At 58.8% G+C, this 15,028-nt stretch overlaps 1 protein-coding gene across 6 annotated transcripts in view; it reads left to right on the plus strand.

Annotated features, from left to right (window-relative positions):
- Positions 1–15,028, plus strand: part of LRP1 (LDL receptor related protein 1) — a 92,971-nt gene that overhangs the window by 27,766 nt on the left and 50,177 nt on the right. For all 6 annotated transcript variants that reach the window (XR_012778824.1, XM_075525388.1, XM_075525389.1 and 3 more), the window contains 3 exons: positions 678–797; positions 1,719–1,847; positions 2,123–2,386. Coding sequence is in view for 5 of the 6 variants with exons in the window: in XM_075525388.1 (XP_075381503.1) it covers positions 678–797; positions 1,719–1,847; positions 2,123–2,386 (513 nt within the window). In the remaining variant the exon portion in view is untranslated. The remainder of the gene's footprint in view (positions 1–677; positions 798–1,718; positions 1,848–2,122; positions 2,387–15,028) is intronic.

Consider the following 15,028-nt stretch of genomic DNA (forward strand, 5'->3'; position numbering starts at 1 on the left):
GTGAGCCGGGGGGCCGCATCTCTGGTCCCAGCTTCGCCCCGGGGCTGCCTGACCCCGACCCTGGTGCTGGGGTGGAGCTGCCTCTGCAGGGGGACAGGCGGCCGCGAGCTCCGGGCTTTCCGGTGCGTCTGGCAGCTGGCTACCTGCCCGAGCGCTCCTCTGCTGCCTGCACCGCAGCATCTCTGGTGCGGAGTGGTCCCCAGGCTCCCTGCAGCCCTGGTTAGAGGGGAGTTGCTGTGGAGAGGACGTGGCGGATAAGCTCGCCCTGCAGTCCCTCTGGGATCCGTGTCCCCTGGGATACCCTGGAGCCGAGGCCGGTGCCGCTCTCCTGCACGAGGAGCGCCGGGTCTCAGCTGACTGCGGCCACAACGGGCTCCGGCGGGAAGCGGCGTTGAGTCAGCAGCTTTGGGGGATGGTTGGGGCTGCTCAAGCCCCCCTCTTGTGGAGCAGCCGCGTATCCGTTATGGCCTCCCCTCCCTCTGCTGAGGGTCTCGGTCCTTCCCTCCCCACCAGGGAGCAGGGGGACAGCGTGGAGGCCCCCACCGAAGCCTGGTGGGGTGCCTGGGCGTCCCCTCCACCCAGCGCTGGGGCCCAGGCGTCCATCGTGTTCCTCACCCGAGCGTCCCTGCTCACACATCGGTGACATCCGCTCTCCTCTGTCTTCCCTGTCTCCTCAGAACAATTAGCAAACTGCACGGCCCTGGCCTGCCAGCACCACTGCGTGCCGACGCTGAGCGGACCAGCCTGCTACTGCAACAACTCCTTCCAGCTGGCCGAGGACAGGAGGAGCTGCAAAGGTCGGTACGGGGTGGGCAGAGCCCGCCAGAGCACCCCTGGTACGGTGCCGGTGGCTCCTCTGGACCGCGGCCGATGCCGCCGTCTCGGCAGCAGTGCTGGGGCTCAGCCACGCAGCCGAAGGGACCTGGGGCTCGGCAGACCCTGACCTTCAGGGGGACCACAGGGGACTGATGGGACAGGACTCTGCGCCCCTGCCACCATGGGGCCGATACGTGGATGCAGCTCCTGAAAGCCCGAGTGAGGAATATTGGGAGGGAGTAAGGAAAAGGCTTTGCCTTTGTGTACGGAGTCAGGGGCCATCGCTGGGCTTGTACGTGCTCCTGGTGTCCATGCCTCAGAGAGGATGCTGGAAAATAGGAGAGGGTCAGCGAGGAGCGATCAGATCAATGCGATGCCTGAAAACAAGTCTGGAAGTGAGAGATTGCAGCGGCTCCGTCTCTTTCATTTATCCGAGCAGAGGTGAAAGGGGCCTTTATCAGCTCCTGCACGCACCTCTGGGGGCAAGAGCTCTCCAGTGGAGACTGCTCTTTCATCTAGCAGAAGAAAGAGCAGCCTGCAAGCCAGGGGTTTGGAAGCTGAAGATTAGAGAAATTCAGACTGGAAATTTAGGTGCAGATTTTGCAGAGTGGGGGGGAGGGGCAGTGGATAATTGGGCCTTGAAAAGGCTCAGCTGTGAGGCAGGGGTTGTCCTCTTGCTGCTGATGCTGGAGCAGAAAGCTGGGGGCTGCTCGCAGGTGTCGCGAGGGGACGTTGGCCAGGTATTCCTCTGGAGGCTGTTGTGACCGTCCCTTCGGCTTGGGGATTGTATCCTCCCCTGCAGCCCTGCCTTGGAGAAAAGGGGGAGCCTTCATTCCCTCTTAAGGCAGCTGAGGAGAGATGTTTGCTAGTCCAAACCTTGGGGGTTTTACCTTCTTTTCCAGACTTTGATGAGTGCACTGTCTATGGGACCTGCAGCCAGACATGCACCAACATGGAGGGCTCCTACACGTGCAGCTGTGTTGAAGGATACCTCTTGCAGCCCGATAACAGATCCTGCAAAGCCAAGAATGGTGAGATCCTTGACAGGAGGAGCGTATTGCTTCTGGGCAGCTCTGTAAACCGTGGCCTCCTGCTGTATGTGTGCCGCTGCCCCCGATTCTTCACTTCAGGGTGCTCTTCCCTGAGGACTGTCCTGTGCTACCACCTCCTTGCCCGTGTTGGGCTGCATGTCACGGTCTTGTTTTCGCTGGAGCAGAAGGGCTGGGCTGCAGGCTGATACAGCGTTGCAGCCACAAGTTTTGGGTGCTCTGCCATGACCACCCTTCTCCCCTCCTTTCCCCACCAGAGCCCGTGGACCGCCCTCCCGTGCTGCTCATCGCCAACTCCCAGAACATCCTGGCCACCTACCTGAGCGGAGCCCCTGTGCCCAACATCACCCCCACCAGCGCCAAGCAGACCACAGCCATGGACTTCAACTACATTGAAGACACGGTGTGCTGGGTTCACGTGGGCGACAGTGCCTCCCAGACCATCCTCAAGTGTGCCAAGATCCCCAACCTGAAGGGCTTCGTGGAAGAGCGCTCCATCAACATCTCCCTCAGCCTACACCGTGAGTGCCTGCTCCCCTTTGGACCTTGCTCCCAGTCCTTGTTCCCTCGGTCCCCACCTCCTTTTGACAGCCCGAGCATCCCCAGCCAGCGGTGGGTGAAGCAGGGGTGTATTTTGGTAGGAGGCAAGTTTTCCACGGGGCCAGGCACCGAGGCTTCAGCACAAACGTAGCTTTTGGCTTTCCTTTTCCTTCCCTCTTACTATTTCTAGCAAGTTTTGTGGTTTCTTTGTGTGAGCATATGAAGGAAAATGATACAGCAAGGAGTGGAGATGGTACCTGCATAGCGGATTTGGGGACAGCAGTTCTTGTTGCTTCCTCTTTTGGTTTTTGCCCCATGTTCCCTTGGCCAAACCAGGTGTTGGTCCCCACCCCACGTAGTGACTGAGAACAAAATCCTGACCAAAAAGTGCCTCCCGTTGGGCGGCCGCGTGAGTCACCGGTGTGAGTGGCAGATGCTTTCATTCTGCTTGTGTCTCCCTGGCTGTAATGACTGTGGTTACAGCTCCGTCTCCTGTTTGGGCTTGCTGGTCCCAGTTCAGCAGTTGGAACGGGAAGGAGAGTTACTTGCTGGGATTTCACTGCTCTTTGACTCGGGCCCGTGCCTATGCCTGCTCTCCCGAGAGCCTCTGCCCGGTGAGGGGTCCCAGCAGAAGCTGTGGGCTTCCAGGCACCTTTCTCGTGTGCTCGCACAGCTGCAGAGCAGTGGGGTTGGTGGGGTCCCCCTGAGCGGGGAGGTGGGCGGGTGCCAGAGCTGTACAGCCAGGATGTGGGAAACTGCTCCCGGTGTTGTACTGTCGTCGATTTTGTCCTTTGAAACCACAGACCAAGTCAGTCAGGGTGGGATTGGGGGTATCTGGGGTTTGCAGTGCGTCTCCATCAGGTTTTGCAGCCCTCAGCTTCCCTGGCATCATCCTCCCGCTGTCTTTTGCCTCCTGAAGTTAGGGGTGCTTCCAGCAGGAGACTGCCTGTGCGGTGCCTGATGCAAGAGGGATCCCCTTCTTCCGCAGAGACGCGGGTGTTGTTACGCGATGAGCAATAGCTAACCTAGCAAATTAGATGAACGTGTATGAACTGATCTTTGCAAATGAGTAAAGGTCTTGGGTGGATCTCGGAGCCAAGGGCGTTTCTCTGCTGAGGGCAATGTTGGGGTGCCGGGGCTGCCGAGGGGGAACCGGCTGAAGCCCTGGCTGAAGTGTGGGGTGTGAGCCGGGAGGCTGACGGGGACCCGCTGGCCCCTGCCGCCTCTTGGGCTGCGTTGGGGCTGGGGCTTAGCAGGCTCCAGCCGCTGTGCTCTGCCGAGGGCGTGTGCAGCACGGTTAATTTAAGCTTGCACTGTGTATTTTTAGGGCAGCGTGTATTTTTAGGAGAGGCCTCACCCTTTGCTCTTGCAGGCGATAGCCTGAAATTAGGCAGGACAGGGCTCAGCTCTGCTCTCCGCTCCCCCCCCCGATGGTTTAAGGAGGTCTCTGCTTTTACGTGCTCCTTCTGGCTCCTTTCTTAAGGCTCCCTCAGGCTGAGTTTGTTCTCCCCATAGCTCACGGAGGGGCAGACAGCAGCACTGTGTAAATCCCTAGCTGCACACTTCTTCCCATCAAGCTCAGTTTTAACATAATTTCCCGCAGTTGGGAGTTGCAGTGGAGGCTGTGGTTCGTGGATGGCATGTGAGCCGTGAGCTGCAGGTTGGCCCAGGGGAAGGGGAACCGCTGGGATTTGGGTGGGAGGTTTCGGGGTGTTCCTGAAGTCAGCCCGGGTGCCTTTCCACAGCCAGGTCCCTGCGCTGGGAGAGTCCCGAGCTTTCTGGGGTGCCTTCACCTGGCTGTGGGCAGCGCGAGGCTGAGGGTGCAGCAGCAGCAGGGATCGGTGACCCGGCTCTTGAATCGAGGTGGCTGCAGGAGGAGCAACCACCCTGACTGTGGTGCTGAGGTGTCAGTGCAGAATCGGGACCTGCAGCACTGACCGCTGCCCTGCTGCCCCGCCACCATACCCAGATGAGGCTGTCGGCCTGACAGGCTTCTGGGGCCGTTTGGGTTGCTCCAGCTCCAGGAAGTTAATCTGAGACACGACCTTTTAGTTATGCTCAGGAGGGGAAGGGAGCTCATAGTAAAAGCATGTTCGAGTCCAAACAAGAAAAGGTGCCTTGCTTTGCTTGGCCTCCTGATTGGTTGCGGTAGCTCGGGGTGGCAAAAGGGGAATTGAGCTGGCCCGGGTGGGAAAGCACCTGCCCTTGCCCCGGGTTGAAGGGAGCGTTCCCATGCGCAGGGAAGGGGGGACCAGCAGCTCTGGTGCGTGGTCCCCGCTGCTGCTGGGTGGGGGCTGCTTGCAGAGCAGCTGCGAAGGGGTCCCTCCTCCGGTGTGGAAGTGTGGAACGACTTTGGGTTTGGGCTGTGGAGCACAACCACATACTTGGGCTCTGATTTTCAGCCCCGAGATGTGGGCTGGTGGTGTGGTCGTGCCGTTAGCCTCCTTGCCTGCAGACTGCACTCCGGTGGGTATGTGCTGCCTGGACAGATGTGTGCCGTCTGGAAACGCTGCATTAGCAATAACAATCCAGCGCACCTCGGAAGGAGCGAGAATGCAGCTTCTGTGTGTCTCCCGGCAGATCTTCCTCCTGCCCGGGGAGGGTGTGATGAAGGGCCTCCGTTAACCCCCATTAACCAGCTCTGAGCTGCCACTTCTGCCCTCCCTTGGGGACAGTGGCAGAGACCTGCAGTAGGGACGCGTCTCGGCGGGTGCTGTTTGTGGCAGGTTGGGGCACAGAGAGGGTGGGAGCAGGGCTGCCCTGAGCTACTCATTGGCTATGTGCTGCCAGTTGCTTTTTATTCCTATTTCCCAAGGGAACGGGCCTTACACAGTTTTGCCGTGTGCTCCTGACAGTCTGTGCGGCTCTGCACTGCATTCGGCTGGCGGCTGCTGGTGCGGGGTTGCGTTCATGCCCGCACAGTCTTGCCTGGGCTGCTGTGGGTTGGAGACGTACGGGGAAATGTCCTTGCGGGGCAGGGTTTGTTCATGAGCACAAACAAGTTGGAGAAACGAATTTCCCCCAGCCCTGGGTCCGATACTGGGGGTTGTGATGAGGAGATAATGTCACTGCCCTGCTCCTCTCTGTCAGGACACCGGAGAGACCTGTGAATCCAATTAGTGGTTTCCTTCTTTATTTGCTTCTTTATGGCATTATCTGCTAACAGCAGGAGTCAGGCTTCCCTGGTGCCTGCTGCTAATGGGGCTTGAGTTGGCATCTGATGGGGGAAGACTGATGCTGAAGGGCTGGAAATTAGCAGCCCCCAGCTGTCAGGGGTAGGTCTGGGCTGGTGAGATGTCACAGCCCAGCTCTGATAGCAGCCCTGCTTCCCTGCCTTTCTGTCCCTGCTCCCTTCCTGCAGAGAGATTAGTGTCACTTGTGTTGTGGGAGATGTGTTAAATGAATGCTATTAACAGGGCTTGGCAAGACCCACTGTACTCTGAAGCTTTGCTTTTCCCCTGGTCCTTGCACTGCTAAACCCTTTTTTCTATCTGCAGTCTTGAGTACCGATGCACTTTTTCATGGTGACTGTCCCTTGGTTCCCAAATACGTGCTGCCCGTAGACATTTTTCACAGGCAGTGACTTTCTCAGTTGATCTGAGCTGGCCGGTTCCCTACCCCCAGGTGTTTTTCCAGGGACACACTAAAAATCAGAGGCTGGTGAAGTCTTCCATCTATTTCTCTTAAAAAAAAAAACAACCCAAAGAAACGCCTCATGATGGAATTGAATTATTTCTCTGCGCCATCAGCCGGAGCCGACTGTGGTGGCTGGGAAGCCCTGGGCACCTCTCCGGCATGGAGGTGGCAGGGAGGACGCGTGGGGCGAGGTGGCGGTGCTGGCGGCTGCGCTGCACGGCCCAGGCAGCCCCTGGCTAGTGCTGCAGAGCAGCCGAGCCCACTGCAGGCGGGTGTGGGGACTGCGTGGCCCCTCACCGGGCAGGGGTCCAGCCTGTCTCCATCCCCGCAGGAAACTTGGAGGTGGCACCTTCCTGCCTAGCCCCTGGAGCTTGGCTTGCCTTGGGCTGGCTCCCTGGCTGCTGAGAGCCCGCCGCAGCACCCTCCGGGCTCAGCCCTGTCAGAAGGATGGGGCACGAGCACACGTGTGATGGCGTGGGAGCGGTGCAGGGGGAGGGCTTGTCCTTCCTGCCAATGCTGAATTGCAACAAGGGGAACTTGTCTCGTTCTTCCTCCCTTTCCTCTCTCCCTCTCTCTCCCTCTCCTCTGCTGTGTGTGAAATCCAGTGCTGTTTCTGACCGGGGAGGATTCTGGCAGGCATCGCACGTCCGCTCGCGCTCAAGGACAGAAAGGCGCATGCCTGTGCAGGGGAAGAGCCGCTCTCCGGAGCATGCGGAGGCTTTGCTCCACCGGCACCCGGCACCTGCTCGGACCAGTTCCCCTGAACCCCGCAGCCCCCATCAGCCCGGACCCCTCCAGACCCATCCTTGCCGCCTGCGTGGGGCTGGGGATGGCTGGTGGCCAGGACAGGTTTTGCTCTGAAGGGACAGCACTTGCATACAGGCACGAAGGAGAGGAACCGCCCCTGCCCTGCCTGTGCCTGGCAGGGGGCTGCTGCTGGTCCCTGTGGACCCACCTTGCTCAGCAGCTAATCCCTGACCTCCAGGGACTTTCTGATCCCGTGGGTTTTCTCAACAAGATTCCAGCCTCCACGTGTTTCCCAAGACAATGTCCTCGTTTGTTTGGAGTTGGGCTTCCAAAGAATTTCAAAGCAAAACAACACACCAAAAAAAAAAACCAACCTGCTCCCAGGCCCTTGTGCGGCTCAGCCCACCCAGCTGGGCAGCCCCGAGCTCCTCGGGCGCAGGGGTGGAGGCAGGGGTACGGTGCAGGTCCTGCCCGGGGCTTGGATGGGGCTGAGTGGCTCCTGCCTGGATGCCGGTCGGTCCACGGCCTCGCTCCGTGCCGGGGAACCAGCAGCGGATCCTGGCTGGAGCGGCGGCGGTTGCCTTGATTATAATCTTCCTGCCGCCATTTCTGCTAAGGTGAATGTGTGCAGAAAGCTTGCTGTGTGCCGTGGCCCGGTCAGAGACCTCCGCTCCCCCAGCTCTCCTTGCCGCCCAGGTTGACCGCCCGCCCGTGCCCCCCTCATCCCAGGGCTGGGGCCGGCTGTTGGGGCGTGTGTGCCCCGGCTGCAGCTTCTTGGGCAAGTCCCTGAGCTCTGCCTGAGACCCCAGGGCTGGGACAGAGAGGGGCGAGGGAAGCAGCGCTCTGGTCTGCGGTCGGATTTGTGCGACCTTAAATCAGATTTGTGCCCCCGTTCCCCACGGGTGACATGAGAAGGTGGGAACACGTCCCCGGAGCGCGCACAGCAGGCTCTGGGGGGGAGAGCGGGTCGGGCGCCCAGCCCTGCGAGGAGCCCTCCTTAAGAGGACACTGTCCGGTGGCAGCAGCCTGACCCCGCACTGGCCGCCTCTCGGCCTCCGCGGCATTTGTGTGAGCGCTGCGATGGCGGCGTTAAAACCTCGGCTCCAGCGCAGTGTGATCGAGTGATACTTGGCTTTCAGGAAAAGGCAGGAGTTCTTTGCTTTTACGGTGGAAAAATACTAGAGAACATGTGTCAGGAGACCGAAACCTGAGTTTCTCAGTGGGTCGCCTGGCGGCTCCCCTTCCCCTGCTCTTTCTCTTTCTTTTTCCCCTTTCTCGGCCGACTCGTGACTTTTTGCACAGTCAGAACTGGCAGCTCTGCAGTGCCAGGGCTTGTTTTGCTGAATGCATTTATTATGCTGGAAGGTCGCTGGTGCCAGTACCGCTAATTCACAGCCCCAGAAGCCCAGGTGTCCGGGGCTTTGGTTCTCCCCCAGCACAGGGCGATGGCTGCAGGTTTGCCGACGTCCCGCAGTAATGGAGCCAGGGCTGTGCTGGCCTTGCCCCGGGGCTGCCGGCGTGGGGATTGTGGCCGGCTCCCAGCGGAGCGGGCAGGAATGTCTGCTGCTTGGCGGGACGTGTCCAGGGCTGCTGGGAAAGGGCTGTGGAGGTTCCTTGATTTATTATTTCTTGTTTTAAGGTTTGTTGTTTTCTTTTTCTTTTATAAAACAAGCCCCCAGGAAGGGGTTTGAAATATCAGGACATTTGATCCTGAGTGCATTATAAACCCTAAACGATAGCAATCTGGCCATTATTAAAATACCTTCCTGGGCAGCATCTATCTAAACAAGCATGTCTAGGAGGTTGTTTTCATTGACTCCATTTCAGCCCTGTTACTCGTAATGACCTGTGCTGTTGCCAATAAGCAGAAGAGCTGTAGGGTTTGGGACAAATTGATTTCAGGGCGATGTTTCTCTGCAGAGGAATCCAAGTACATTTCTTTCCCCACTTTGCATGGAAAGCTATTTTTCTTCCTTGCTGCCTCATACTAGCCAAGAAAGAGGCTCTGATGTGAACTTACTTGGCAAGAAAGCGGAATGATTGGTAATTTCATCTGCTGATTCCTTTTTTTTTTTTTTTTAACTGTTTATGACTGTTCTCGTAGCAGCGACGCATGAGAGCAAGGGCTGGGTGCAGCATCTGGGGCTGGTGTGCTCACACCAGCGCATCCCCTCTTTGCGTTGCGGGGGCCGAGGGCTGCGATGATTTTAATCAGTCTGTTAACTAAGTGCCTGCCGCTCTCTGTTCAGCCTGGAGGCAGGTCTGCCGCAGAGACACTCGACTGTTCTGCGGCTCTGCCTGGCACCTCTGGCGTTACCTACCCCTCGGTGCTTCCCCACGTGTAGGACGGGGATAAAGTCCCCGACGGGACCCAGAGCCCCGGAGCAGAGTGAGCTGGGCTGGGGTGCTTTCTGTTTCTCTCCAAGGTTTGCTGAGCGGTCCGAAGGTGGTAGCATCCCTGTGCCGGGAGGGGACGGCTCCGCGGTGCTCAGGCTTGGCCAGATCTGCCTCCCAAGGTGCCATCTCCCTTCCTCGTGGCCACCCCGATCCCCTGGGCTGTGGTGGCGGAGCGGGGAAGGGTCTTCTCTGCCTCCCCCTTCCTGGGATGGAGAGGCCCCGTGCGGTCCCCCGCCGCGGTGAGAGCCGCTCCTCTCCATTTTCCTCTGGCCAGCCCCAAGGTGTTGAGCGTGGGGCAAGCTGCGTTCCCGTGTTGCTGGAGACAAAAGGGTGAAATTAATGTCCTGAGTAACTGGGATCCTCTTGTGCACAGGGATGGGTTTGATTTCAAATGGACAGGAGCATGTTTATCCCTGCACGCATCTGTCCATCTGTCCTGCACCGCCGCCCGCCGTGCTCGTGCCGAGTTCACTGCGCTCCGGCTGAGCCCTGCCGGGATCATCTCTGCCCAGACTGGCCCCATTTTCGCTTTCTTGTCCCTCCGCCCCGCAGAATCATCCCAGTGACAGTTCCCTGGGTTCCCATCAAGCCTGTGTGTCTCTCCTCTCACCCAGAAGGAAGCCAAGCGCCCTGTCCCTCTGTTGGCCTCTGCTGAATATTTTTGCCCGTGGAACGGCCTCATTAAGGCAGAGTAATTAGCGGTCCCTTGGCTGCCCTCCACACAGCTGAGATGGAGCTTGCTCCATCTCTGTTCCTGCTCTTCCCACCTCCGGTGCCGCAGCCAGGCTCACACAGGGATGCTGCAGGGCTGAGCCTGGCCATGAGGAGGGGGGCAGGTTTGGGACCAGGGAGGAGGCGCGAACTGTCTGGCAGGAGGGTGACAAAACGCTGCCCAGGGCGTCCTCACCCTGGGAAGCTGGAGGCTGTGTCAGGCTGGGGCTGTGCCCTGCGCTGGAGAGGTGCCAGCGGCCCCTGAGCATTTCCCTTGGGACGCAGCTGCGATGCTGCACCGGCCAGGGTGGGGGTCTGAGGCACGGAGACCGCAGGAGCTGGGGTCTGGACAGCCCGCGGCCCCCTGGGGAAGGGTGATGCTCTGGCATCTTCCATTAACTGGCAGTTGCTCCGCCTGTCCCTGGGGATGGACGGGCTGGGGCTTTCCTCCTGCAGCGTCCCAGTGACCGGGGGGGGGGCGGGGGGCTGCGCAGCCCCGGGGGGGCTGGTTTTACCTCCCGGGGAGTGTTTGGCTTGTGCGGGCATGGGCGTGCGTGTGCGCAGAGGCCACAAGGATTCTTCCGAGTGCCGAGTCAGACGTCCTGGACGTGGGCCACCGGCTTCCACCCAGCAGTTCCTCCTCTGAGCTAAACAGCTTAACAGAGGGGGTTTTAAATTTATTTATTTTTTAGCCTGGTGTTCTAAGGAAATAAGGCTGACGTGATGGCGGTGGCTGAGCATGCCGGTGTCTGTCCTGTCCGCAGTCCCCTCCTCCCCATCTCGGAGCTGGCAGCGAGGCTCCTCGCACAAGGAGGTGTCTGTTCCTGGGAGCCGGTGCAGGGGGGGTTGTGCTGGACCCTCGAGGGGTGCGGGGTGCCTGTCTGTCCCACAGCCGTCACCCTTCAGGGCTGGAGTTTGTCTTTGTGCCTGTCCTGTTAACATACTTCTAATTAAGGAAAATTGTCCCCAGGAGCAGTGTTTATCCATGGAGCATGTTGCCGTTACAGAGACGGTCTTGTTCTCCAGGGGAGAGGATGTCTGTGGATGGAAGAGACAGAAATTCCTCCAGATTATGGTATTATGTAAATGTATCAAACGGATCATTCCCTATAAAAAGGGAAGTAGGAAACCAATGTATTTGAGAAGCCCTGGGGACTGCATTCCTGACGAGCCTCTGTTCCTCTTCTGGAGGCGTTTTTGAACTGAAACATTCGGCAACTTTTCCAAGCTTTTTTCCGCAGGAGCTGCTGTGTCGTTGGCTCTCCGGGTGCCCGGTGCCGTGGGACGTGCAGTGTGGCCACCCGCCTGGGCTTCTCACTGGGTGGCAAGCTGGACACAGCCCCCCCTCACCCCTTGGGCTCTGGCTCACGTGGGTTTTGCTGGGAGCAGGAGGACCCAGTGCCGACTGCCCTGGGAGGCTGCTCTCCGGGCGGTTTTTCCACTTCCAGTGCAGTGTGGACAAGCGATTTTGGTGTGGTGTCTGCTTGGGCTGTGGGCTGCATGGTTATCTGTGCGTGTTTCTCTGTGGCCAGTCACTGCAGTCCAAATGCCTTAGGCACTTGTTTACTGCTGGGTCTTGCGTTAGGTCTGATCCACTGTAGCTGAAGCAAAAATTACGGGCTCTTCTTAGTAGATGCACTTGGACATAAATATTCTTTCTTTAAAAACAACATGCAAATGTCAGCAGCAGAGCTCAGTCCAGCTCTTTTATCTATCCCATGTGCTGGGACGAGGGTGAAAACGCACCTCAGCAGAATGGGGAGCAAGGACCTTTGGTGACAGACCTCTGTGCCTGGCGTTGGAGAGTGGTGATGTTTTCAGCTTCTTCAAAGGGGAGTCTTGCAGGGAGGGTTCCTAGCAGAGCTTGGACCTCTCCTGACCAGCGTCCCTGTCCTGCCCTGCCCTGCTCCAGACACCCCAGGGGGAGTGCTCCCTTTCGGAGTAATCAAGAAGTGGGATTTCTTCCAGACTGCTGCAGCACAGAGCACGCACTTCCAAGCTCTTTGCACCTTCACCACTATAGGTGGTTTCTCTTCTTCCGTGCTTAACTGTGCAAGAGTCAGGGTGAGCTGCTGAGTTGCATGCATCTTAACTGCAGCTGTTTCAGAACTGTGTCGAAATCCATGCTCTAGTGTGAGAGAAGATTGCGCGTTTCCTTCCTCCTTGTGTCAGGCCACAATTGATGTATTTGCAGACTGCACAACAACTGATTCATGCAGAGGAGAGTTATGTGCTGGGTCAGCAAAGCTTGTTCCCCAAAAAACCCACAGCCTTGCGGTGCTTGACTGGTTGTGGGGTAAATCAGATGCTCCATGGCTCAGGTTAAGGGAGGGAGAACCTCTGGCAGGAGCTCCTGTGGACAGCTGTTGAGTTGACCCACTTGAGTCAAGGAGCTCTTTGAGCGGGACAAGATGCTCCCACAGCCCCATCGAGCACAGGATGAAGCTGGAGTCGGGGAGGAGGAAGGTTATTGCTGAGGGTGCCTGGGAAGACTTGTAGGAGTTCACGGGGCCAAGAACTTCTTGGGTGGAGCAACACCACTGTGTTTGATGCTTCTGCTGCCTCTTGGGGCAGTTGCTTTCCCCGAGTGTGCCCTGGTAGTGCTGTGACAGGTCTCAGCCCTGTGTTGGAGGAGTCTGGGCTGGAAGGGACACATGGGAGCCTTCTCCTCCGGCCAGCTGGCCCCAGCGGTGGCTCCTCAGGGCCTGTTGGCCCCAGAGGCTGCTTCAGCTTCTTCCACTGGTGGCCATGAGAAGGAAAAGGGAAAATCCAAGCACAGTGTGACATAGATTATTTTGTGGCAGGGACTTCAGCAAAATTGGTCAGGATCACTCGGTTCATGTTGAGCGTGAAACCAGGAAACATCTGTGCGGGGTGGGTTTCGGAGTTTGCTGAAGTTGCCGGCTTGCTGTATTGAGCAATGTGCCACTTGCACGCTGATGGACTTCTTGGTGCTCCCTTTCCCCTCTGTCCTGCCTTTGTCTGCCCTCTCCCCACAAAGAAGGCAATGGTCAAAGCCCACTTCAACCAGCGGCGTTCCTGGCCAGGGGCTCTGAGCAGGGCTGGCTGGCATGGACCGCAGCTCACTGGCCTGATGAGGCTGGTTAGCTTCTTCCAGGAAGAGCCTTTAAAGTTGACATTCCCTGTTCTCTGCCCCCACAAACTAATTTTCAAACACTAGCAAATAAATAAATCTTGGGAAATGAGTTTTGCATGTTGCAATTGCTTGCAACACCCAGCGATGGTTGAGCAAGGAGGAAGACTTGACTCTGGGATGGGAATTGGTGGGGAGGATGCACTCGCCAGCCAGCCCCGCTCCGCTGCTGGGAGCTGCAGGCAGGAGAGGGGTGGTCGCTGCCCCCCGGCTTCTTCCTTCCATGACCCCTCCCATGCCTGGGGACAGGCTGGTCCCTGCTGGTGCCCCTGAGCTGGGTCCTTGCACAAGTCTTCCCGGTCATGGGTGGCCGTGGCACACCTTCCCCGAGCACCCGCTCTCCTGCTGGGGGGATGTGCGGTGCCTGCGTGCGTCCCTCACTCCTCCCCTCTCCCAAAGCCAAGTGGTGAGTGGGGGAAGAGCTCTCTGCAGGCTAACACGAGGGGTTAAAAATAGACATTTGCTAAATTAGCTTCTACTGAAAGTTCAAGAGGAAATCCAGGTTTAGCTGAGGCTAAAAGAAAGAGCTGAAAATAATAATAATAAAAACTGATTCCTACGAAGGAGGGGGAAGGATGGCGAGCAGGGAGAGAAGGAGCAAGCTGAAAAACAAAAGCCTTTGAGGAGGGTAATGCTTTCCAGCTGCAAAAATACAGCCTGGGAGAAGAGCAAGTGCTTGCGTCACCCCCAGCTCCCCAGCCCAGCACTGCCCCGCTCAGAGCTGGGGCCCGGCCGGGAGACCCCCGGGAGGACCGGGACCCTCTCCTCTGACGGAGGGGCGACCATCACAGAAATGGCATGAGGGAAGCTGCAGGCCCCAGGAAGCAAGTGGCTGGAAACCTATAGCTTGTTTTGGCCATTTTCCCTTCTGATTCCTGTTTAGCCTTCGAGTGCCGTGCTGGTGAACTTATTCCCTGTTGGACGGGCTGGACGTGGCTCCGGCTCAGTGGGATGGGGCCAGTGAGGTGGCAGCGGCCCCGTGACACGAGAGGCTTTGGGGGAGAGCAATGGGAAAGGAGGACCAAGGTGTGTGCGAGCACTGGTGATGGGGCAGCGATGGCTGGGCCCTCTCCGGGAGGAAGGCAGCAAGGAAAAGCCAAAGCCTGCGGCCAGGGGGGTCCGGGCCCCTGTGGGGGGGGGCGAGGGCCTCCGCCCGATCCCGCCGGGCTCTCCCGGTCCGCCCCTGCTTGGATCGCTCCCCCGGTCCTGTGACTCTGACTCAGCCGCGCAGGCGCCAGCCAAGACCTGCTTTTTTGGGGAATTCTTGCACATCCCTTTGCTGAAGCGTTTCTCACCCAAGCAGGGCTGCACGCGCGTGCGTGGCTCTGCCGCCCCCGCCCTTGTCAGAGCTGGGGTGCAGGGGGAGGGATGGTGCTGGCCCAGGCAGCGTGACTCAGGCAGCCCCATCTCAGGGGCAGAGCGCGGCCCTCGCCTGCCCACGCCACCCCCTGCCACCCCCCATGCACCTTTTTAGGTGATTTTCACTCAGCATGAAAACCTCTATCGCCGGCTGGTGTGCGGGCGCCCGGGAGCAGGGTCGGAGGGTGCGGGGGCCCTGGCTGGACCAGGAGCCCCAGCTGTGCCCCGGTCCCGCTGCCGGCTCTGGTACGTTGGGCAGGAGCCCTGGGTGGGCCTTTGGCTCGGCTGGTTTGATGTTAATTCCTTGGCTCTGGCTATTTCCACTTGTTTTTACGAGATGCATCACGCTGGGTGGTGGCTGCGGGTGCTGTGGCCTCGCCCTTCCGGGGGGGAGGCGATTGGTCACCAGCCGGCCATCGCCGCCGGCAGGACATCCCCGTCCCCGGGGCCATGGCCTTGACACGAAATGCTCAGTGGAGGTGTGTGAGCGAGTGAGCTGGCCTGGATAACTTGGGGTTCGGGTTCATGTTCGGACAGGGCACCCCCAAACCACTGGGTGCTCATTAGTTGGGTCTCATCAAAACCCAGGCAGCGCTTTGTGGTGTTACAGCAGGGAAAG

Source organism: Mycteria americana, chromosome 26, assembly GCF_035582795.1.
Source record: "Mycteria americana isolate JAX WOST 10 ecotype Jacksonville Zoo and Gardens chromosome 26, USCA_MyAme_1.0, whole genome shotgun sequence".
Classification (NCBI taxonomy): domain Eukaryota; kingdom Metazoa; phylum Chordata; class Aves; order Ciconiiformes; family Ciconiidae; genus Mycteria; species Mycteria americana.